This window comes from Fundulus heteroclitus, chromosome 9 (genome assembly GCF_011125445.2).
Source record: "Fundulus heteroclitus isolate FHET01 chromosome 9, MU-UCD_Fhet_4.1, whole genome shotgun sequence".
Taxonomy (NCBI): domain Eukaryota; kingdom Metazoa; phylum Chordata; class Actinopteri; order Cyprinodontiformes; family Fundulidae; genus Fundulus; species Fundulus heteroclitus.
This window is the reverse complement of record NC_046369.1, coordinates 4445709-4471646: the sequence shown is the minus strand read 5'-3', so window position 1 is coordinate 4471646 and position 25938 is coordinate 4445709. Positions and strand designations below refer to the sequence as shown.

General features: G+C 39.1%; 1 protein-coding gene across 3 annotated transcripts; it reads right to left on the bottom strand.

Moving 5' to 3' along the window:
• Positions 1 to 61: 61 nt before the first annotated feature.
• Positions 62 to 25057, bottom strand: LOC105936951 (G-protein-signaling modulator 2). Of its 3 annotated transcripts, XM_012878026.3 has the most exons (16): positions 24811 to 25057; positions 24671 to 24712; positions 11262 to 11483; positions 10941 to 11076; positions 10570 to 10709; positions 6745 to 6868; positions 6502 to 6617; positions 5165 to 5320; positions 4837 to 4945; positions 4518 to 4674; positions 4233 to 4324; positions 3942 to 4121; positions 2943 to 3102; positions 2270 to 2455; positions 2052 to 2167; positions 62 to 857 (listed from the first exon to the last, which is right to left on the bottom strand). In XM_012878026.3, exons 1-16 carry the CDS (start codon positions 24816 to 24818, stop codon positions 690 to 692), a joined length of 2112 nt encoding a protein of 703 aa, XP_012733480.2. In that variant the 5' UTR covers positions 24819 to 25057; the 3' UTR covers positions 62 to 689. The 3 variants fall into 3 exon arrangements, with proteins under 3 accessions (XP_012733480.2, XP_035996771.1, XP_035996772.1); XM_036140878.1 differs by lacking the exons at positions 24671 to 24712; positions 24811 to 25057 and adding an exon at positions 15473 to 15734; XM_036140879.1 differs by lacking the exons at positions 24671 to 24712; positions 24811 to 25057 and adding an exon at positions 15473 to 15742 and having other exon boundaries at positions 737 to 857; positions 3020 to 3102.
• Positions 25058 to 25938: the final 881 nt, after the last annotated feature.

Below are 25938 nucleotides of genomic sequence, written 5' to 3'. Positions count from 1 at the left end.
ATGCACCTTTGGTGAGACCACACTGTTATACATGCAAATGATTCAATAAAAATGCAAAATGTATGTTGAATAAAATTTTATTTCTCCATTGTCAGGAGAAGGAATCAGTATAAAAATCTATTTTCCCACCAGCACTGGTTAACTCTTGTAACTTTGTTGCATTGCATAAACATGTCCATTCATTTTATAGTGAGAAAAGAACAAAGACAACTTAAACAGTGAAACTGAACAAAAATACAAAAACTGCTACTGTAAATGGCCCCACTGCCCAGCAGCGTTGCAGCATTTTGGCCTCCGTTTTTCTCCGCGTAAAACAAACTGCTTGAGCCCACAGTCAGAAGTTGCTGCTGGACCGATCTGAGGACTCACAAAATAGTCTGTCTTCAGTTTAAAAATAATTATTTTTTGTTTAGTCTGCTAAGTCTGATGTGATCCTCCAGAGTGAACAGACATCACTGGGAAGACTTTACAAATTAAAACAGTCAGTTTGACCCAAAATGAAGGCCATGAACTAAAAATGTTTCAAAATGCTTCAAAGATTCTCTATACAGTTCCCTTTTAGCCCTTTCTGAATTATCCATTCCTTCAGTGAGATTTATGTTGTCCACACCAAGTTCCAAGAATGTAGTCAGGATAATCAAAAAGGCATGAGTCAGCCACTTCATTTGTTGTCCTGAATCTGCACGTTGTCAGCCTGGCTTGGTTTGAGTGATTCCAGCGGGAGCGGAGACTCGCTGCTCTTCCATCCGGTTGGACTGGGAATGTAGGATGAGGCTGAAAAAGTCCTCGTTTGGGATAGTCGGGCCCTTAGCTGTAGAAGTCGGAGCAGCGCACCGCTGATCGTTCAGTCTGGAGCCCTGTGGAGTCAACATCACATTCTTAGATAAAAGACAACATTTGGCCTTAAAGTTGACCTACTGGGCTTTCTTTTAAATACTTAGGATATGTCTGTGGGCTACACAAAAACATCTTAATTAAATTTTTTGGCGCAACATTCTCAGATAATGACAGATAATGAGACTTCACCTCCCCACTTTCACCCATTTTGAGCTCCTTTCAGAATGAGCTGTTTGTAGGGCTCTGTTTATTTTATGCAAATAAGATGTAGCTGGCCTCGCCCCCAACTCATGGTTTACGCTCCCACTTCATTCATGTGCAAGTGGTAAACAATTGCTGAAAAAGTGGAACCGCCTGCACAACCAGCAAAGATGCAGCAACAGTTTCTGTAGTAGCCTATTCCTATTCAAGAGCTACATTGAAAGCCACGTTTCTGCAGTGTTAAAAGGCATATAGCCACATTATATGCTTACAAAAGACCAAAAACAGTTTGATCATGATACAATAAGTTTATATAAACCAAGTCTCCATCCTGATGTTTTGATGGTCCTTTTTGTGGACGTGGCGCCATCTAGCGACAGTATCGCAGAACTGTCATGATGCCGGTTTGCTTAATTAATAAATCAAAATTAAATAATCCCAGACCAAGCCTGACCCTCTGAAATACCTCGCAGTAAAGTGTCAGCTCGGCGTGATCAAAGACCAACCGTTATTACCTGCTAAACCTGCCGAGGCAGTGGTGTTCACTGAAGCGTCTGCTTCAGTGAACACCAATGTTCACCCGCCGAGGCTAAGCATCGTTTGTTTCCTTGAAATGCTCAATGTTCTCCATATTTGAGAGCAACAACAGTCAGTAAAGTTCCCATTTAGGAGAACGAGAACCTCCCGGTCTAAATAAGCTAACGCGCTAGCTGTTATCAGCTTGACGCAAACTACCGTACCCAGTTAATTTTTGGTAAGCTCGGTCCGCTTGCTGTGGTTATTTATCCACTTCCATTGAGTCAGGCTGAGGTGACAGACTTTGGTCTTTTTACATTAAAGTTTTTTATATAAACTGTTCTAATTGGTGGCTAGCAGCCATGTCATAATTCTTTATCATTTGCCTCAGTTGGCATGAAAAAAAAAACAAAACTTATTTGTTCGAGAGAGAAGTGATGCGACATTGAATCCATCTACCCACTCTCACGTCTTGGAGAATCGTGTTTCTTCCTTACCTGGCACTTCACTAGCATATCGAAAAAGACTTCATCTCCCTCTGGCCCTTCAGCGTTGTCCTCGAGGTGGTTGTAAAGGGAGGGTGCGCGAGGAGTATCTGCACTGGAGTTTAGTGCTGTAACAATAAGGAAAGAAACAAAACTGTTACTTTAATGCAAACAGTGACCCGAGAAGGTTTCACTAAACTGACTGAGCCTCTTATTTAAAAAAAAATCACCTTGAGACGGGGCTTGCTCTTTGCTGGAGGTGCAGGGTGTACGAGGCGGGTTGCAGCTGTTGAGACGCAAGCCAGGTAACTGGCTGAGGCTGACTCGTTGGTCGTCCAGACGACGGGCCTGGGAGCTGGCCAGCAGCTCCAGGAAATGACCAGGATCCTGTGATGGAGTTTCGTGCTCTGAAATACCTAAAAACATAAAACACTGAGAGGTAAGTGAATATCACTAAGCATTTTCAGTACCCCAATAACATTTGGTGATTGAGAAGGAAAGCAGGATAGCATATATGTAATTTCTCTTTAGCCATAACAGTTTTCCAAATATCGAAAGTGATATTTCACCCAAAGTATAGTAATAAAGCTGTGATGATCACTGGAGGATGAAAGCAGAGAGACTTTGGGTGGAGTATCACTATATGTCGTCTAAACTACACACAAGAATAAACAAGCACAGCTCTAGACCTTTGACATGTTAGCATTCATACCATATGTGGTGGTGTGGCAATGCCTTCTCTGGAGTAATTACCATTTAAAACAAGTCTCTTACATTTAACGAGGAAAGAGTAAAAAGAAAAGCAACCTTTAATTAGCCAGATTTCTTCGCCATTAATGAGATCACTCAAACTTAATGTGGTTACATATGGTGTGAACACTAGTGAAAACACAGGACACTCACATTTCCCCTCAGCTACAGGTAGGGTGGAGGAAGGGGAGGGTTGGGCGGAGGGATGGCTCTGGCCATCCAGTGAACACCTTTGGTCGTCCATTCTGCTGCCCTGGAAACGGGAGAGCAGGTCGAAGAAGGTGTCCTCCCCTATGGTGTCCTGTGGCGTTGACTGAGGTGTTGGAACAAAACAGACGGATTTTGTTACAAAAAGAAAAACAAAATACATAATATCACATAAAAGATTTTTTGACGGGGGAAAAAATAAAACGTATCTGAGATTAACAGATTAGACAAATCAACTAGGTCACCAATCAGTTCTGTTTTTATTTAAATCTTTATATTACACAAAAAAAACAAGAAATAAAACTTAAAAATAAAAATCTAATTACCTTATTGAATTATTACTGAGCAGTCAAAACATTTAATGAATCAAAAAATTACTTTTTATTGGTGTTTTGAAAGGTTTACAATTCTTAATATGAATAACATCTTAACTTGAGAAGTTTCATTGTTACCACCTAATTTCATTGCTACTTTATTATGTTTACAATAAGTAAAATGTTAACAAAAATATGATTTATGCAGCACAAACCACATATATTGCATTCCTAATAGGATAGCTTTGCAAAAAACTGACCTTCTTGGATTTTTTTCACCTTCCTTGCTAATTTTCCTAATACTGCAGGACGACACGTCTCATCTGTCACACCTAACTACTGCTCTGACTGCAGACTTAAGCAATTTTAGGGGAACATCTTTATCCTTGTAGCCAATTCATGACTTAAGACAACACACATCTGCCTTGCATGATGGAAACGTTCTCCCTCCTGCATTTGTGGCCAGGAGCCATGTCCCGTGTCTTTTTTAAACCCACTGAAAACAGGAAGCCATAGATTAAAGGTTCCTGGACACGTAGAACTCTCTTTAGAGGTTAATTACTGAAAATAAGCCAAGGATTTTAATATTAGGCGTTATGGGTCATCGCCGGTTTCTGTAACTGAGAAGTACCTTAGAAGACATGGGGGAGTCCTGCTCTGGGACCGCGTGCTCACTGTGGTTTTCCAAGTGCTCTTTAGAGTTGCTTTTCTTACTCTTCCTGCTCTTCAGCCGGTGGAAGAGAAAAAGCTTGCTAGATGCCTTGATGGTGTTGTTTTTTTGCGAGCCAGGAAACAGATGGTCCTCCCTGTCCTGCAAACACAACCGTGACTTTATACACAACACATTCGTCCACACCGATCACGGAAAGCAACCGTTGTCGTCATACCCATCAAGCAATCTGTTAGGTAGAGTTACACATACCTGATGGTGCTCTAGTTTTTCGGTTTTATCGAAACTATGACTGCGGTCCATGCTTTCAGCACTCCCATTACTACTCAAAGTTGACTTGCATCCTATAACAAAAAACAAATATGAGCTCTTAGCATAATTTAAATATGTTTACTGTATTCTGACAAGCAAAGGGGCAATATTAAAGTAATGCATCAGGTCATAGAAAACAAAAGAAATGCAGCTGAAAGCATTTGGGTTTAAAAAAAAAAAAAGTGTATTTACTAAAAGCACAATACACTAAAAAGCATCTATTACCTGGCAGGCTGATGTAAGGCTGAAGGTGTTCCGTCAAACCAGAGTTGTTGGTGTTGCTGAACATGCGATTCCAGCTGGAGTTTGACTTTAGGTTGACGACGAGCCGCAGGTCAGACAGGTTCATCCTGGCGGTTACCTCGCTACTCTTATCTCCCGTCTGCACCATCAAAAAATGGAACGAGGACGATCGATTCAAATAAACAAATGCAAACATCGCAGTTATTTCCCTGCAGTTTACTTTATAGCCACTAGATGGAGTTGCGGTGTCATGAATGGTACAGAGCACAACTCCAAAATGGGAGGTGAAGCAGGAACACACCTCTTTGGCAATTTCCAGATGTTTCTCAGCGAAGAACACAGCACTCTCATGATTCCCCAGGGCAGTGTGTGCATTTCCTAAGCTCCAGTACGCTCTTCCTTCACCCACTCTGCGGGGAGACGCAGAGGAAAACCGGCTTAGCGAGTCTGATTATGTGCAAGAATAAGTCCTTCTTATCATACAAACAATCTAAAATGCCTGCTTCCACTTTAGTCTTATGGGTTTTCTTTTCACCAAATAATATTACCCAGTTTAAAGACCACTTTTATCCTTAGACTTCAAAGAAAGTGACAGGAAAGTGGGCAACAAAGGGCTTAATGCGCCATACCGGTCATTAAGGTGCTGGGCGATGACCAGATGTTTGAGGTGGTAATCTATGGCCGTCTCGTAGTCCTGCAGCAGTGTGTAGGTGTTGCCCAGGCTGTAGCAGGCCTGAGCCTCCACTGCCTTGTCCTTCAACAGCCTGGCAACCTGCAGAGTCTTCCTGGCGGCCAGAAACAAAGAAGAACAAAGTCAAAGGAGGACTAAGGTGGGTGAAGGAGAGCGATAGTTATCAGCTTTTCACTTTCGTTCATGGTGAGCATTTCTCACGCCCTTCTGTAGCAGGAAAGACAAGAATAACTGTCATAACACAGAATAATGAAAGGCTGCACATTTTTGACTTCTGCCTCCCACCTGCTGCACTGAGACAAAGACGCCTCCTAGGACACCACTAGCCTTCCTGATGAGCTTCTCTAATCTCCTCCTTCAGTGCAAACCATGTCAGTTTAAAGTGAACTAGTTTCACTTACTCGTTACACATATACATTTAGATGTAATTCAGCATTTCCTCTCATGTTGCTTAGAAAACTATTTTATTGTGTTTTTCTTTTTACTTGCTTCACAATAAATAAATTATGCAATGTTTTAATGAAACAAAGTAGGCTAACCCTAACCCTGATTTCTTTGGGTCACAGACGTTTGCTTTAATAAAAAAAGAAAAGGTGCATGCTCTCCAGGATTTCACTGTTGAACATTTTCTATTTTTGTTGTCCTAATTTTAATTCCCAGCAACAAACTCGAGAACTTTCTCGGAGAAAACACGTGCTGTTTTTAGCGACGTTTAATGAATGGGTGTGCCCCAGTCTGCTTTTGAGTAAAAAAATCTTGCTGGATGTTTGTGGTCCTAATTACTATGAAATAGAAATGAAAGCAAACAGCATGGCTAATGAAAAAGACCAAAATAATGTCTTGTACCTAACATTTTTAATTAAACAAAGATAAACTTATAGGAAAATTCTTGCCCTAAAGCATTGTAAAAAGCATCCATCTGCATCACCTCCATTTGCTGGAGGGCAGAACTTGTAGTGCAAAAGTATTCGGAGGCCTGCAAAACGGTCTTGTACAATTTTTATTATCTAAGAAACTTAACTTGGGTGTTTCATGAGCTGAAAGCCATGAATCATAACAATTAGTAAGAAAGTAAGTAGTAAATAGAATAAAAACAAACTATTACTCTGAATCTTTTCAGGTTTCCCTTACTGAAGTATTGAAGTATATTTTCAGTGTAAATCCAAGTTGTGGAGACGCGTCTGTATACACCGGCACGCCGATAACATTGTTTTTTACCCATATTCATCTGCCTACCATGAGGTGAAAGTTACTTTAAGCCACAGTTTTACTCACTTGTAGTGATTAACCGCCATGTCAAACTGGCCCAGGAATATGTATGCGTTCCCCAGGTTGCAGTGAGCCCTCCGTTCCGCAGACTTGTCACCGAACTCTTTGGCGATAAGAAGCCTCTGCATAACATAACATACAGTGGGATGCAAATTACTCTTCTAATGCCAGGTTTTACCTAGCTCTCTAATGTATTAGGATGCCCAATTGACAAATGTGCTATTCATCTCAACAATGGGCTAAGCCTACCTTTTCGTGTGCAGCTACAGCGCTTTCAAAGTCACCCAAGAGATAGTAGGTGTTCCCAAGATTCCCATAGGTACGACCTTGAGCTGCACGATCGCCCATCTCCTTCACCAGGGACAGATTTTGTCTGTGGTTTAAAGAAAATAAGTAAAAACAAGCATAAACAGACTTTAATGTCAAACAAATAAATTACTGAAAACCTCTTCATGTTTTCTCAGCTGTGTGGTCTACTCAGACATACTTTAATGATCCCAGGGGGAAATTACTTTTGTTACATGCTCCAGAATACACACAGAATCCCAGTGAAGTGATGGTGACTTGTGCAAGAACGGTGCCGAGAATGCATAAATGCATAAATGACAGTTACAGAGGGTAGTCTATGCTGGTTTACGACATCTGCTTTCTGTTTTTCCGCATCCAGTCGTCAACGTCAACTTCCAACAAAATTATTCGCTCAAATCCAGTGGATGGAAATACAGCTAATTTGCAGTTTCTATTTTGCGGCATTTTAAACGTTCACAAATAATTTGCATGACAATTGGAACATAGAACATAGCTAATGACAGTAAGTAATCATAGCTAATGACACTTTCATTAGATATGAACATAGCTTACTACACACTTACTAAGTAAAACTAAAGCAAAGCTTCCCTTCCTTATGCAACTAAACATAGATCAGTTCACGCTCCAAAATCTGTTGAGCCCATGCAGCCCATGAATCTAGCTACGTTCACATGGACAAAAGTAATCGGAATAAAGGGCCAATCGGAATAAAAGTGAGTCATGTAAACACGGCAATCAGAATATTGTGATTGGATTAAGCTCAACTGGAATGAAATTGTAATCCAAATGAGGGGTTGTTTGTGCGGATTGATAATCCAATCGACATGCGTGTAAACGCTTGTCAGGATCAAGTTATTCTGAACGTGGCAAACTGACCTGAGCACGCATCTGTGCCCGACGTAAACATGACGTATTTCTGCCACTCACCAACGCGGAAATACATCAGGAAGCAAAACTGCCTGTGCTCTTGATACAACTTTTCTATTTGAAACATAAAAAAAAAGAGCTCAAAATAGTTATTTATTCAGTAACATTTCAACCGTCATTAGAAGATGGTGCAAGTCCATCCTGGGTGCTCGGAAAAACTCAAACAATACTGCTTTCTTATTTTTGTTGTTCTTCTGTGTTTAAGGGAAATCTGATAACTGTGGACGTCAGAATTCTATTCTGTATAGGTCGAGGTGCATATACACCAGGGGTTAAAGCAAAAAAAAAATTCTAGTCAGCCCATATATTCCTTAGTAACCTCATTTGCTTATTGTGCAAGGTCCACTTTAACCAAATCTGGTAGTTCCATTGACAATTCCTCTATCTCTCCCACCTTCCAGCTTCAGAGCCTTGGCGTCATCCTGGACAGCCTCTCCATAATCTCCTTCACTTTCCACATCCAGAACATCACCTGCTTAACTTTCATATTTGCAGCATCAAGCAAGTTCTTCCTTCACACTCTTGCCAAACTGGTTCACAGTCCACTCACCTTTCCCCTTTACAATTTCAAAACCCTCCATAAACTGCAGCTAATTCAAAAGACACCAGCTTGCATCATTACATCATCTTCTTCACACCTGTACATTCCCTCCACTGTCACATTCAATATAAATTCAATTCAATTCAATTTTATTTATATAGCGCCAAATCATGAAACATGTCATCTCAAGGCACTTGATCAATCCTATGATCATACAAGGCCAACAGCAGCCATGGTCAAAGAGGGACACATAACCAACACTATCATGACGTCATACATTTTAATTTGACACAGATCGCACATTACAATAATCAGTCTCTGCTTTGGCCGTTATCGTTCACCAATAAATTATCACACTCATGAGTTTATAAAAAGGCATTAACTTTTTTGAAGTTTATAAAAACGGTTATATTTTAGCCCAGTGACCTGTCTAGGATGGACTCTGTGTCCCCACCTCTCGCTCATTGACTGCTGGAGAGTCAACAGCCCCTCCACGACCCTGTGTTACGTCAAGCCGCGTTTCACAATCAGATACAGCATGACGTAACACCTGTACGGAAAAGCAGGTATAGAAAATCCATGAATGGGAGGTTAAATTTTTAAAAAGTTTAGTAAAATTGCTTAAAGTTTATCAGAAAAAAACGTAACTTGCTTTTAAAGATGAACATTTTTCATTAGAAAAGTGTTCTTAAACTTCTGCGTTAAGTTAAATATTGTTTAAGGTAATCTTGGCTGCTGTAGCTTGTCTGTCTGGCAGGTGTTTTTGGGTTAGACGAAAATGAGTCCATAGTTCCGCAGGATGTTTTTTTCACATGTTTCTGGTGCGACTCGCTTCAGATCGCTCCACTCTGTGTAAAAATAACAAATAACTACAAAAACTCTCAGAGAATCGCCTTTCTCTGGCCTCACACAGTTGGAACCCGTTCTCCAGTCCATGTTGTAGCTGCAGTTTATTTTTTTTTTATTTTTAATGTAGTTTCCTTAATCTGTATGCATCAAACTCCTTGTCATTTTATTTAAAGAGTGTCCTGGTTCAGCTCCTCATGAGGTGAAAGCTGTTGCATATTGACTGACAGCCGCTCTGACTGCAGCTCTGCCTTATTTGTTACAGAAAAGCGCAGGTGGAATTATATTTATAATTTATATTTATATTTATTTATATGATTTTTATTTTTTCCAAATCAGACCCAGTCAAACCAGGACATCGTTTCACATTACAACCCTCCTTCTTCTTCAAAAAAAAAACAAAAAAAAAAAAAAAAAAAAAAAAAAAACGTGTCATGCTAAATTAGCTTAGCTACTATAGCGTTACTCTTTCAGTTTTAAATAAAACATAACAGTGAATCATGAGGAGATCCCTGGTTAGTCACCGCGTTTATCAGCTAAATTACTGGAAGTGAGGGAATAAACGCTGACAGGCGACATGGCCACAGGTGGAAATAACTCATCAATTAACTGGAGGGGCAGCAACAGAGGGAAGTTGTTGTCAGCTGTTCTATCCGCTGAACTTTCTGACCTGCTGCTTCGCATAAATTCAAAGTAAACCTTTGACCATCCACTACTTTCATTCATACCATCTGTGGTCAGTTTGAGATGTTCTTCCAAAAGTTAAAATGACTGAATGCCGATAAACCTCAGACTGGTAGATTTCCGCTTTGCAAAGTCCCGCCCTACTCTCTTTCTGATTGGCTAATATCCGGGCTCTGGCAGATTTCATTGGTTGAGCGCAGCTTCTGTTTAAAATCTTGAATAAAAAGTGTAGACGGAACATTTTGCGGTCATTTTCCAAATGACGGAAATCCGTTGCAGCGACGGAGAACTTTAACCCCTGATATACACGCACATTATGATTGGATTAGTTGATTGCGTGTCCATATAAACGGTACAATCTGATTATTTTTTGTTTTTTAATCTGAATACATTTCAATCCGATTGTGGAATTTTGTGCACGTAAACATAGCTATTTGTTTGCTTTATGAAAGTGGACTTAAAGATACCCATAGACCATAAAACTGCACAGTGAAGGAGCAGCATAGATTTTACGTACAAGATGCCATGAAGACTGAACAAATGGTAGCTAACAACTAGATAATGGAAACTCATTTAGCAAATTTATGCAAAACATTAAAACAAAAACATCTTAGTTATTGTATAACATTTAAAGATTTTGGCAAACATTTAAGAAACATTCTAAAAGATAACTACCAAGGATATCATAGGAGGTTTTTTAGCATGTGTTTTTGACACACAGACCAATAGAGTGCAAAAACACACAATATTCAGCAAAGCCAACTCACTCGTAGTACTCTGCAGCTTTCCTAAGGGCGATCCTAGCCTCCTCTGGAAACTCTCCTGGCTCTGTACCACTCCAGCACAGGCTCTTGCCCTTGGCGTGGTAAAGGTTTCCGAAATTATACAGCGCTCGAGCCTGCCCAACCTACAGCACGCACAGCAGATTTTCACAGAGAGAAACCACAGAGACTATGGCTGTAATTATATACTTAAAATACACAGACAGATCAGACTCTTGTTTGCATGCAGACTGGACACTGAAAGATTTCTGCACTGGCAGAACACTGAAAAATAATCCGCTATGCTGTAACTCGTCATTTTAAATTTAAACCTAATTATATTCATTGCTTTTTAAAACTCCAAAACCACGACCCACCTCATCAAACACAGCTCTTGTGATATCCAAATGTCTTTGGCAACAGACCGCAGCTTCATTATACCGTCCTAAAAACTTTAATGTGTTTCCAAGGTTCCCGCTAGCTTTAGCTTCTCCGAGTTCATCTCCAATTGTTCTGAGATTACAAATAAAAAAAGGAAGGTTAACAGGAGACAAAAAAGGATACAGTATAATAAAGATTTTTTTAAGTAATATGGCATACCATATGTGTGCATGAAATTGCCATATGTGGTTCAAGATCCCAGCGATTAACAAAAACAAAATTGGACACTAAAAATGTCAAATTGTGAAATTGTTTACCTAGTTAGTGTTAGGTCATGCCGATGGTATTCTAGGGCTTTGTTATATTCTTGAAGATGAAAGTAAGCATTTCCCAGCTGGCTATAGATGGCGCTGAGAATTTGGAGGTCCTCGGTTCCAATCTGTAAGGCAGATTGGAAAAAGGACACGCCCGCGCCATAGTTACCCGCCTTACAAAGCCTCTCGCCTTCAAGCGCCAGGTCCTGGCAAGAGGACTCCATCCTGCAAGAATAAAAAAAAAATATATAGACATCTGAGGACAAGTTGAGACGATTCCTGATTTAACTACCCGATACTTAACTGGTTAAAAGATTTCCCTTGAATTTTTAAATACTCTGTGCCAAATATTTCTAAAAAAAATAATAACATTTATTATGTTCAATGAGATAATCCAGCAGAAATAACTGATTGCTTGTCACATGGATTCCCCACATAGGAAAAACCTGTATAGCAACTTGAAAATGTAAACATAGAAACACACAAGCTGTAAATCTAGAACAAGATAAAATCATTTCCTGTCACCCATGATCACAAAGTGGTAAAAATGCCACAGTTAACCTGGAATGAAAACGTAGACCTTACATTTTACCATAAAAAAATCAAAAGAAATGTGTCCGAGGAGAGGAGTGCTTGTTTAAAAACTGCTCTGGCCCTTTTTCTTCCCATCAACCCGGTAAAATAGCGGAAGGCCCAATGACGTAGAATCAAAGAACATTACGTTTAATAACACAGAGGGGAATTAATGTGTCCGGATTGTAAAACATAATAGTTCTTAAGAGAAAATTACTCAGTGAACATGGTCTTGACTATAGGGCCTTAGTCAGTACTTCCAGGTCCCCAACCTGTTGCTGCATGCATCTAGAAAGCTGATGGAAAGAAGGCCGCTAGAATTTCCCCCTCATCACAAAGAACGATCAATAGATGTTATAAATAACATGCTAAGAAATAAATACCAGACAGAGTTTCAAAGTAAGAGATTTTTTCCAGTTGAATAGAGTAGCGCAGTTCTTAAAATATTATCAGATGGTAAATCTTTATGTATATCAACCCATTTCAGACAGGCATTTAGATCAAGGTTTGGATAGGCTTTAGAAAGATTTAATTAAATATGCATTATATGTGCAAATATACTTTAAAATAAATTACTAATTTGTATAATATAACCAGGTACATATATAAATAGAAAAATAAAAATACAGCAACCATGTAAAAAAAACAAACAGAAAAAAACAAAAACAACAATAAGCCAGAAAGTATATGTAAAAGCAAAAGGACAAACAAAGAATAAAAGGAATGCAGAGATTTGGTTAGACTTGAAGCACTACTAGAGTCCTACTGCATCATATTTCCCCTGCCAATTTCACTCATAAACTTTAGTAAAAACAAAAGATTGAGAACATTATTGATCTATTTTTTGCTCCTTTTTGGGTAATTATAATAGCACCATGGCATTTTTCCTCAAGGTTATCTTAGCAAGAGTATATCATACTTATTGATCACTGAGAAGCACTGCAGACATTTAGCTGGTAGTGTCTGGAGTATCAGGGTTTCCCCTCACTGTACTGTAAGCCTGACGGGCAGCCAGACTTTATGACTGATGAAAGTTTTAACCGCAAACATGTTGAGTACTGCCAGAAAAAAAAAAAATATGCGGTACCATACGAAATGCAGAACGATGCCACATGCTAAGCTAGCCTATAGCTACGATGCTGAAGTTTCAGAGCGACGTAACAGGGTTAGTAAAGGTCCTGTATCTGCAACAGTGAAATAGTAAACCTCCTGGATGGCACAAGGTAATGTTGTCTGTTTAAATATTATCTTCATGGACAGCTGTAATCTAGCCTCGTGAGACCATCTTGATCTCGCAAGCTTTCAAGGTTTCACTCACAGATCAGTCTGGCTACTTTCCGTTAAAGAAAATTTGGAGCCGTTCACCAAACGAACGTCCAATCAGCGTTGGCTTTGAGGCGGGTTGAGGTGTGACGCAACGAGAAGCGCGACAGTTTAGTCTAAAGAACATGGCGGCTTCAGCCGATGAAACTAGCGTTAGCGTGGCTATCGAGCAAGTTTTATCGGAATTACAGAGTATTTCTTTGCTGAGCTAACGAGCCTTTACCTGCAGCAGCAAGAGTAGCTTGGCTTGTGGTTGTGTTTTCGTTGTCGCTCGTAACAGAGCGACGATGAATCTGATTGGTTTATTTGGCCAGTCTATCACCAACATAGGCCAATCAGCTAACCAGTATTTTCACCCCTTCCCAAAGTTACTTCAACGGAAGGTTTCCACATGGATATGCGGAGCAAATCTATCTGGCGGAGTCAGGTAAGCTGTAATCCACCAAAAAAAAAAAAAAGAAAAAAAAAAATCTATCTGCATTAAAATACCAACAGGCTGTTCATCAATTAATAAAAAGACAATTAGCCTTGACAAACAAAAACTGCCATCTTGGCTTGGCCACTCCAAAATGTTGTTAAATCTAAATCTGCCAGGGGTATGGATAATTTTGGGTTAGTGGCACTGAACTGTTTTATAGAAGCAGCATCTATTTTTCTCCATGGCAGTGATCATGTGATGTATTTACTGTTTGTTTACCTTAGTCCTAACTGGTCCAAAGGACTAAAGCTGTATGAAAACGACACAAATGAAATTTTTTCTGTTTCTCTACACATTGCCATCAAGACGCAGCAGATATGGGACAAGATCAAATTGAATAAACACAAGTATCAGAACAAATAAAGATATTTTATGATGGTAGAAACCAAACACACAGGTGCAATACTGTAAGAAAACCGGTTTGAGGTTTTGTGGATTGAACCGAAGCATCGGTTTCAGTGCCCTCCTTTCCCTTCATGAATGTTGAGTTGCTACAGTACTTGCTCAGCCGACATATGGAGCTTTGATTCTGATTAATTGGCTTAATCTTTTCAGGTCTTTGCACAGCAAGGTAAACAGTCAAGCACCAGTTCACAGTAAGCTTTTAATTCATTAAAAAAGTAGGAGAGATTCAAAGCATATCTAACTTGGGTCTTAAGGTTAAATAAGGCTTTGCCAAATTGCTCGAGTCACATAATGGTCTCTCTGCGTTCCACTTTGCACACAAGCCTCCCTGAAATCCAAGCTGTTGCAGGCAATTACATGAATGCTTTGTTAACCTGAAACAATCTCAATGACTAACCTACAAACCATTCTGATCACATCTGGCATATTTGTAATGCTCTCAAAATCTCCACAGTCATGTAAACATCACCAAGATCCTTTAACCAACAGGAAGAGTCTCTCGAGTCACATTTTACCAAGATGACGCAAACAAAAGCCAACACAAAGTATTTACCATGCGTAAACCTGCTAGCAGCGACACTGTGGTGCAAAATTAAAAAGGTGAATCGAGTCCAAGGGATTACTTCATGATATCGTAAAACAAATCCAGTCATGCAGGCCTGCAGAGGACTCACTCTTCTTCGGAGCAACTGAGGATCAGGAGAAGTTGAACAGCACAATTTTACCATAACCCTATTTTATGAATTAACCCTTTTAGTCTATGTAGAAAAGCTAAATTCAACAACCTGGATTATATATTCTTTATATTTACTTTTAAAGAGTAAATACAATTGCCAATTTTTCAATTGTTCTAGTTTAAAAAGCATGTTCAGCTAACACAGATATGTACCAGGAGATGAAATAGTGAGGTGCTCCCTTCTGGGATGTCATTTGACCTCATAAATGTGAGGGTTTACTTAGATTTGGGCTCCACGATTGATTGCACTTTTTCCCAGAATGAATCTGCGCCCTATTCTTAAGGTTAGGATCGAGGAAATTACTTACACTTAGCAATTTACTTAGTACATTTAAGACTGGCTCATCTTTGAAACAGGACCAGGATGCAGTAGTTCAACATTTGCGGTCGATACATTTTTTTTTTATATTTCTAGATTAAAACAATTTATATGCTTAGATTTATAGAACTCTAGATACACAACACAGATTGATGTCAGAAACAAAATAATTTAAATCTCAGCCAAGTCTCAGACAGAGAACCACCTCAATAACTCAGATTCTAGCTTTGCTTTTTAAAGAACTGTCTACATAAACTGAATCTACAATGCCTACTAATGCAAAACATGATTTAATTCATCCACAGATTTAATACTTTCTGAAATCTGACAAACTAAGGAACACTCTGCACTCACAACAAGCAGTCCACAGACTTGCATACCTGTCTCCTCTTCCCATGCTGATACAATCAAGGCAGGTCGACACGACAGACATTTCAAACTTCTCGATAAACTTGCGGAGCAAATGTCCTTTCTTCATAACAACCTTCACTTCCTTCTTCTTTTTGAACATACACATAACGTATACACACAAAATGTAGCACCACAGGGTGCTAATTCCTTAAGGGAGTAATGTAAAAATGTCCTCCCTTAGATCTGCTGCCTTCTCTAGGAGCGCACTGCCAAGTGGTTGTCACAGCAAAACAAAGGACTTAATCCGCTCAGCGTTTGCGTCGACCTTTATGGCCCCGTGCCAGTCGTAGACCTCTGGCTCGGGTGAACATAGATTAACCTTATGTCGTTGCCAGGTTGAAATGATTTAAAGGGAGAGCAACAAGCCCTGCTGGCATGTTAAGTTGAGTACTGCAGCTTTTTGAAGCAATTAGCCATCAGAAACAGGAGTCCATAAGTCAACCTTATGGCATGTGTCACTTCCAATTAGTCCAGATATCAGTGCCCTGTCGAGTGGCTCTATTGAAACCTAAGGCTATTTGCTCAACATGGTCTGATGTATGGAACGGGTTCAGCTGTAATGCGTGATTTTTCACTGCTGACCTTTCAAGCGTTTCCCTGGATCATAATTTACATTAAAAAAAAAAATCGAGTGAATCGCATGGCTTTGAGGAGATCTCTTGGGCAGATACTAAAGGAACATGAGAGTATAACAACTAACTCAAGTTGAGGTAAATGCCCTTGTAACAGAACAGTTACCACCCCAAAGCTTCCAGAAACTCAACTGCGGACAATCCAATGCAATCCACTTGTCTGAACTAATCAAGAAGTCTGGACTAACGCGCCCTCTGGGGCAAGCAACAATATGTTGCCTCACAAGTAGTTTGGCACTGGCACAAGCTATGTGACTGAAAGCCAGGTAAAATGATTTTATAGCCAGGCCAGAGATACAAATAATTCAAAATCAGAGCAGACTGAATTCATTTGACTGGTGAAAAAAAGATCACAATTTAAAGACCATGGAGATTAAATTTCTACTTTTAGTACAACTGCTTAAATGCTGATTTTATTTCCTGCCTGTGGGCACACTCTCAAACCTTACGCTGTACACACTTTACAGTGTAGCTTCCTTTATTATTCACACTACTTCTGGTTTCCCTTTACTCACCTCTTCTCTCAGGGTTAACCTTGAAAGAACCTTACTGGCTCAGAGTTCATCTGCTTAAATGTTTCTCTCCTAGATAAAGCCACTTCAGGAGCTACTATAGCAATTTACCTTTTTTTATTTTCCAACACATAGAAAGTACTCCTAAATCAGGGCTTCTGTGTTCCTTTTGTGTGTATATTCTGTCCCCTAAAACCACCAGCCGGTCGTGAGAGATGGCTGTTCTCACTGACCCTGGTTCTGCTGGAGGTTTCTCCATGTTAAAAGGGGAGTTTTCCTCTCCACTGTCCCTAAATGCATTGTCTGTTTGAGGGATTGCTGCACAGTCAATGACACAGTGCAAGAAATTGTCCACTGTTGCAACATGCTCACCCTGGACGACTGAATGCTGTAAGTCAATGACTCAATGCAACCTGCTCCTTAGATGGAAAATATTTAATCTGTGATTTGACTGAATTGACTCTGACGTGCCTTGAGATGACATGCATTGTAAATTGCAGCTTTATAAATGAACTGGTTTGAGTTGATATCCATTATGTTTCATGCAAGCTGCACAGAAAATCCACAGTTGTATGTAGAACAGCAAACAGCTGGTTATCATATTGCATCACCGGCCTGCACAAACATTCAGTTACACAGAAAAATGAATTCATTCTCTGGATAAATGAGGTGATGGTTCACTGACTTGATGGGGCTTGCAAGGATTGGTTTACATGACTACAGGGTGATGCAATGTATTGTTCTAGGCAAGATGTTGCTCCAATACACCATAGTGCACATTCTAAATAATGACCATCATCAATAAATTAAAAATATCACGGGTAAGTTAATTTATTCATTCAATTCTGTAAAAAATAAAAAAATCATACATATAGTTGGTTGGTTGGGGATTCTTTTGCACAAAATGGAGCAAATGATGGAGGCAGTCAGCCTGTAATGGAAGCCCAGGTTGCTTTAATAATGGCGTTCAGCTTTTCTGCATTGTTGGCTCTACAGTCTGATAACACCTCACAGTCAATGGGGTTTAGTTCAGCTGAGTTGAATGAATGAATAAATCTTTTCATTTAAAGATGCGAGTGAGTTAAAGATAGTTATGCTGCTATAGGCTTAGGCTACTGGAGAACATCAGGGTCTATTTCTCTCAAGCCGCTGAGTTATACTATTGTTCTTCAATTGGCATTGCTTGTCGTCATTTCAGCTTTTAACTTTTTGTTCCCTCTTTTTCTTCGTAGTAGGTACACCTGGTCTGCCGTTCTGTTAGCTGTGACATCATCCAGGGAAGACAGATCACCCACTATTACCGTCTAATGTAGAACATATTACTGGATCAATGTGTGCTTCTGTGCTTGTTTGTCTCTCTTGCTGTGTCTCTGCTCTGTCTTCTCTAACCCTCAGTCGGTCGAGGCAGATGACCGTTCACACTGAGCCTGGTTCTGCTGGAGGTTTTTCTTTCCACTGTCGCTTCATGCACGCTCAGTATGAGGGATTGCGGCAAAGCCATCAACAATGCAGACAAAGTTACTGTCCACTGTGACTCTACGCTCTTTCAGGAGTGAATGTTGCTTGGAGAGACTTTGATGCAATCAATTGGGTTCCCTCAGACAGGAGATTTTTTTGACCAATCTGTATATTCTGACCCAATTTGACTTTGGAAAGTGCCTTGAGATGACATGCTTCATGAATTGGCACTATATAAATAAAATTGAATTGAGTATTAACAATGAGCGCTTACAACAGAAGGAGTATTTTCTTACACATAATTAAAAAGGAGCAGGTTGACGTAAATCTTAGATGTTTGCAGGCCAATCATGCACATTTATACCATCATCAAACCGGTTATTGACACTTTTGTTAATGTTGGGTGGTGCCAAGTCCTGTTAAATAAAATATATCAGCATCTTAAAGCTTGAGAGCAGAGGGAAGCATGAAATGCCTCAATATTTCCAGACAGACAAAAACACAGCGGAACACCACCAGCAATTAACATAGCTATTGTTATTCTTGTTGCTTGTGCACCTTTTTCCATATTTTTTAATCCTTCCAGCTTTCCATGTTTCCATGCAGCACTCTATAAACAGCCAACTTCTTTAGCAATGATCTTTTGTGGCGAACCCTCTTTGTGTCAGCTGTAAATACCGGTTTGCTGGACCACTGTCCAGTCAGCAGTCCTCCCCATGATTGTGTAAGCCACAGCGTGGGCATATCACAACATTTCCGTTTCTACTTTAATGTTCTGGGGAAGTGAAGTTCCTTTATTTAGAAGACATGGATCAAAATTCACACAGCTATATTTCAAAGGTTTCAATATCTAAGTTTTACTTTTGAATTGTATTACTAGAATACATCTCCAATCAGGTAATATAAAAATTATTCAATGGATACTTTGAAATCACATAACTTTAAATATCAGTCACAGGAAGATTGTGGTGTTGAACATAGTAACGAATACTGCAATCAGGTGCTTCATCTCATGAACTATTTACAATGAAGCCAGTAAAGACCTCCTGTAGCCTACTCCAAATCATTCATCGGGTAGCCAATAAGGGGTCATCTTACAGTTACAGATGAGCTTAAATAGAAAACACACTTCTTATTTTTTGAAGCACACAACTACAAAGACTGAACATAATTTGTTAGAATCTAATTACAGGAATATACATATTCCTAACACACTGCCTTAATTTAAGATGTAATATATTCACGCTATATTTTGCTTCAGTTAATGTGAAAATTGAAAATGAAACCTCATAAGTCTTTTGATGAATAAAAAATAAAAAGATAATACCTTTATTGTCCCATAATGGGGAAAATCTGGTGTGACAGCAGCAAAAACACAGTTACACACTAGATCAGTAACGAATAAAAAGCTAACCTATAGTTAAGTTAAGAAAATTCTGTTTAATTTTAAACTTTAATTTTTTTTTAACCTACTATAAAAGTATTTATGGTCACATTACCATTTCATGGATCTGCATTATTAGTAAGATAATGCAGATCTATTAAATCTATCCAACATTTTCACTAAAAAACACGTCTGAAGGCATAGAGGCTCATCATTTTGAAATTAAACAAAAGTCCTACCTCTGACGGACATGCTGTAGAAATTCACTGTCCTGTAAATGCTGGAGAGAAATGAAGCAATGCATGGCAATCAAACCAATAGTCCTGACAGCTGCCAAGGTTAAAAAACAGCAAACGCCACCTTAGGACTTTCTGTCAATGACTAATACTAAAAAAGGAAAAATGTCCCCCCTTTTTTTTTTTTTTTTTTTTTTAAACAATCCCAGTTAAATCAGCTTGCACGCGCCATTTACGGGGAAAGACTGAACAATGCTATCTGTGGAGTCCCCTGTCACACTATCTCAGTCGCACACATCTTGAAACTAGAGCTCGTGAGAGAGAGAGGGAAGGAAAAAAAAAAAAGCACACACACATCCTGATACTTAAGTCAAATGCTTGTGGTTGCACAAGCTCAAATCATTAAGAACTCATGCAATAAAAAAGGCTGAGGTAAATGCAAGGAATGCACCTAAATCAGCACATTGACAATTTTTGCAAGCCACATCTCCTCCAGCTGTTTTCTTTTTTAGAAATAATTTTTAATCTCCCCCTAAAGAACTCCAAATAATTGAGATACAAAACATTTTTTTTTTACCTGACTGGATTTGGGTTCTGCTTATGTTTGCTGCAGATTAAAATACCCATACACATTAATGTTGTTAAGGCTTTGTGCCAAGAAAACCCCTCACCAGCCACTACACTCTGTGCCGTTGGGACATTAGAGTAAGGACTGATGCAATAGGCCACATGCCAAATTCCACAGACCATATCAAAACACAGCACATACCACTGCACTGAGATCTGTCAGTGTCTCTATACAGGCTGAGCGGGTTTGCCCCTCCATTCATTAAGCTTATCCTCTAACCTCACCTACCAGCTGAACTTTTGTTTTCATCTGTGCCGACTTTTCTATTTTGATAGTTGTAATGAACAGAACAGGAAAGCTGTTCTGATGTAGCTGTCCCAGAGACTAACAGTGAAGTCAGGTTTAAAATAGGGCTGGACGAAATGGCCTAAAACTTAAGTCCCCAAATTTATTAGCCCAAATCCAATTAATCAATTTTGTTCTCCCTTCATCTCATTAAAAACTAATTACAGAAATAATTTTTAAAAACTTGGTTTTATTTCAATCATCCCGTCTGGGAGCTGATCTGAATTCAAAGTGCAACTAAATACAAGCTTTGAAACATGCCTGTAAAACAAGATGGCAGACCCTGTCACCGTAAACAATGAAAAGATAACATGTTTGCTGCTAGTGGCACAACAAGCTAGTTTTGAGTATCTAAGAACAGGCTTCACTTCACTCGTGTAACTTTAAACTTACCTTAAAAAAAAAAAAAAAAAACATAGTAAATGATTAAATTAAAGTGCCTCGTCTTAGAGTATAAAATGCTCATCTTTACAGTATCTGTCTGATACATGTTCTTAAACATATTCAAAATTGTACGTTATTACCAAAACAATTTCCCCTTATGGGACTAATATATTGCAAAGCTCACTGGAAGCCCAAGGAGTGCATTGGTAAAAACAAAATCCAGAACATTAAGTCTTTAAAAATTGCAAATATGATTTAATCGATAAAAATAAATGTATTCCCTAGCCCTAGATTAAAGTCAACATATTGTCATAAAGTCCTTAAAATTTACATTTTTAAAAGTAGATATGTAGCGTTTCCCCCAGCGTATTATAAGCCTGGCGGGCCGCTAGGCTTAACTCGCCCCCAGCCAGGCTAAGCGTTTATTTTAAATGTGTCGATGTTTGAGAGCGGTATAAAACAATGAGTAAAACCTTCCAGTCGAAATAGTGAACATTCTAGCTGTTACTAACTCGACACACACCACGTTGCACCCCTGCTTCGAGCCAGAGGCTCATAAGAACTCTTGATGTAGCATTTTTGATCAGCTGAAGGTTTCGATCTGCATTTCATGGACTTCCTGATGGTAAATAATTACAATAGTCCAGCCATGAAGTAACAAATGGATGGACTAGTTTTTCAGCATCACTCCTGGGCAGAATTTCTAATTTTGGCACTGTTCAGAGGTACTTCCCCTATAAAGCTGAAAAACAGGAAAAAAAATTTTTAAAATAAGCAATGCTAATGCTACGAGCTAACGCTACGCAACTGATGTTTGGGAGCTACGTAGGAAGATCAGTAAAGCTTCTGTATCTGCAACAGTGAAGTCGTAAACCGCCCAGATGACATAAGATAAGTTTATCTGATCAAAAATTAGTTTAACACTAATTGAACTACAGTTAAGAGAAAAAGGCTCCAACTTTAATCACTGGGTTGAACTGTAATGTAAAATTCCCCTGAGGCTGAAGTTAGAAGTGTTGCAGAACCAGATGACTTACTCCACTACTAGGTGTTCTGTCTGAGCTCCCATGACAAGGTGCACAGCTCTTAACCACTCAACGATCTTTTCTTCTGCATTCTGGTGCAAATCAACACAGGACATTTTTAGTCTGCTTTTCTTACCGGTTTTTGTAACGGTAAGAAAAAACAAAAACAAAACAGTCACCCTTACCCTCTAACTTATTACTCCACCATTTAGTTGTAAAGCTATTTGAGACTAATTAGCCTAATAATAACAGGTTTGGTGGAGCCAGACTGAAGCTGACAGGGTAGAAAAACAAGAAACGATTACTGCTGTTGTTGCTCTCTAAATATAATGCAAAATTACCAGAAAGACATAAATTGTGCACAGCTGCTGCTGAAAACAATTGCATGGAGCAGACACTTGTTTATCATGTAACATATTTTTTAGTATACTCTAGCTCAAATTTGGCTTTAAACTACTTATTTTATTTCAGAATGATCCTTAAATTGAATTGAATTCAAAAATCCTTTATTAATCCCAAAGGGAAATTAAATATTTATTTATCCCTCAGTAGTAAGATGTATTTGTATCAACAGCAAATTGACAAACAAATGGAAGCACACAGTGGCACACTAAAGACGAGCAGTTTTAATAAAACAAATGCACAAATGAATCTAAGATACATACTTCCATGAAGGATATCAATATACTAAGTGTTATCTGGTATTTTGTTTTAACAAAGAAGGAAGTGACATGTGTTTCTCTAAAACGAGGGCTCAAATGACAACTTCTTACCTTATTCAGAAGTTAAAAATTTTGTCTTCTTGTAATAAATTATATAATGTCTGCAGCATTCATTCTTCGTGTCATTTTTCCTCCGAAATAGCACTATTCTCCTAGACTCTAGAGGGCAGTTTTGTGTTCCTATGCTCTGCACACTACACTCCACCTCATGTAGAGGTAGAAACCTTCTTCCAAGACTGACGGCGATTTCTGTCATGGAATTGCTAATTTGTTGATCAGGGTGATCTTTATTGGCCGAATCATAAAGATGTCTATATTTACAAGCCTCCGCCAGAAGGACCTCTTGCTCTTTCGCCATGTTTTTTTTTTCGCGAAGTTAGGAACTTTCTTAGGATACAGCAAGCATAAACCAGACTTAAGAACAGAGAGCCACTGCTGTTTAGTCACTCGCTCAGACAACGCAACAACAGAGCATGAATCAAAGTCGTGTGTAGGCCATTTTGTGGAAAAACGATAAGGAGTTGTGACACTTAGGCTAATGCTACCACACCTGGCAGCTGGCTGGCAAACAGTACAGTTAAAAGGTTGGGACGAGAGTGTGCCACCTACTGGCCAGGAGGAGTTAAACTGGTAAATTAATATTTCAATTATGCAGACATTGACACTTTTGTGCCATATATTGTGGCATTTATTCATGTGATTAAATATTTCAATGGCAATTTTAATTGGGGCTACTAAATTAAAATTGCCATTTTAAATTAAAACTGCCAAAATTACCCCCTCTATAGGTCGAACATTACAGCACAACAGTGAGCTCTACTTGAACTAAATCCGAACGCAGTCACATTCCTTCGCTGAAATGTCTGGTTGATATAGTTCCTTTATCCGCTTTTTTTCCTCCAGCAAAGCCTCGTGAAATTATTAAGTAAATCACCAAATGTTCTCTCACTGTCACAATCCTCTCCTCTCTATGATACAAACAAAAGAGTCCAACTCTTTCGTTTGTATCATATGTGAGTGCCAATCGCTCCTGTCTATTTAAGCTACCAAGGGTGTGACTTTGATTAACAGGTCTCCTAAATTAAACAGATTGAATGAAGAATTGACACAAAAAGCGTCCATTTCTGTAATTTCCCTCTGGGATTATTGAAGTATTTCTGATTCTGATTGGCCATGAGTGTAGAGTTGCGCAAGGCACTGTAGGTCCTTGAAAATTCAGCTAAGAAATGTCACTCGCAGCTCTTGTATTGCCATGTCACAATTATTGAGCAAATAAAAGCAGAACTAAATCACATCCTGTATGTCTAATAAGTCCCTTATTAGACATACAAATTTTATTTAGTCACATGGTTGCCTAATAATTCATTTATGTGGCATTTCACACCATGACTGTCAGCGTCAATACGCCCAAGGATCCCTTTTTAATTTAAGAAAAATAAATAAACGTTGAAACCAGCCCTAGTTTAGACAGACGAAAACAAGAAAATCCAAAAATGTTGCTTCGAAGCTGACAACTCTGCGATTAAACCTAATTATCTTAACAAAAAAAGGGCATTGATACGTTTAACAGTAGGTTTCTGTATCCTTTTCCAGCAAGTAAAGCTTTTTTTCCTCCCTTTTTCCAGAATAATGAATCACCCGACTTCGTGGTGGTGACTGTTAGGGGAATCATGTCCTAGAAAGCTGCCTGGGAAATGGGTCGGTTTTTCCCCCCCACCACCTCCTGTTGTTTTTGTTTCTACAAACACGCAGCGACATGTTGCTGTTCCCTGAGACGTGAGGAGACGTTTCGCCTGTTGGCAAATGTCGTCTCAAGAACAACACAAACGTTGAAAAGAAAACAAAAATAAGCAAACTACGGTCTCCGAGGGTCGAGAGACTGAAGGAAAAGTTTCTCCTACCTAAAAGGAAGGTCCGCAAAGATCCCACAGGAATGCCTCCAGCTAAAAAGAAAGAAAGATTTAGTCGAGTGGGAAATCATTAAAAACACAAAAAGTTATGTTGATTTTTCTGAGTTATTTGCAGCGAACCGACTACTCACTCGTCCATTTAGAAGACCACTGCAGCGTCTTGGTAAGCAGAAGTAGGAGCCCCTCCCCACCGTTACAATCTGACTTCAATTAGGAATACGATGGCTGTTGCCTTCAGGAGCCGTGGGAAGTTCTGGCGTTGCTTGTCCAGTGACCACACGTTTATGATTTGAAAGTGACGCTGACGGGGAGGAGTGAGATGAGTAGTACACTTCCACTACATCATCTCTCTCTCTCTGCGACGACCCTGGAGTGATTCACTGGCAGCTCCACAGTCCACACTCTGGCAGAGGCTACATTTTACCGCTCACCGCCGCCATCTGCCGGTCAAAGTTGCCTTTTCCTACATTTTTCTTTCCTACCTCCCAGCCCCCTCTTTCGTACCCAGGCGTTGCCATTTCGTTTCCTGCTTCTATTTCGTAAACAAAACAAGTCGTCTTTTCTTTGTGGTAAAGTATTTACTTGAATATTTTTGAGACGGCTATAAACTACCTCAACTACTTTCATGTTCATTTTCTATCATTTTAGTTCTGGTGGGCTTTTAGACACCGTTTTAATTGCTGTTTTCTTTTATACCTTTGGTTAATGTTTCAACGTTATTGATCCAATTGCAATAAGAGCCATTTGCTGTCAGGTAAATATAGCGTCAACAAAAACGAAGGAATAAAAGGAAACGAAGGAAATAAAACAAAAAGCTAACAAGAGGACGTTACAGGCTCAGATCTAAACATTAACTTTTTTACAATACTTGTTTTGTGACGGCATCAAAACAGTGTCCCAGATCCTTAACAAATACATTTAACTGTGGTTTTGTGCTTAATGGATATGAATTTTGGTAAGAATGAGCTCTCCAGTACATGCAATACAAATTTTCAAAGGAAAAAATAGTAAGACTGCACCGAAACAGGCTAAAGTTTAGTCATTTTAACTCAAGGTAGTCTGTAAAATCAGATGGATCTTAATTTTTTTTCTTTTTTTGTGTGTGGATGAAACATGCTACAAAAAATACAAACATATTTTTCTGGAGTATCTTTCATTGTGAAAGTTTCTGCTAATAGAATGTTGAAGCTGCTTTGCCTGTATAAAAGTTTACTGTCTTTTTTACTGTGTAAACAAAATCTCTTTAATTCAAGTGTTAT

Excerpts from the sequence above, each read along its gene's own strand:
- LOC105936951 (XM_036140878.1), bottom strand. The coding sequence starts at position 15,609 with ATGTGTATGTTCAAAAAGAAGAAGGAAGTGAAGGTTGTTATGAAGAAA. Across the intron at positions 6,869-10,569 it reads AAAGCTGCAGAGTACTACGA|ACAAAATCTGTCCCTGGTGA; the intron begins GTGAGTTGGCTT and ends TTTAAACCACAG. Across the intron at positions 2,456-2,942 it reads ACCTGTAGCTGAGGGGAAAT|GTATTTCAGAGCACGAAACT; the intron begins GTGAGTGTCCTG and ends TTATGTTTTTAG.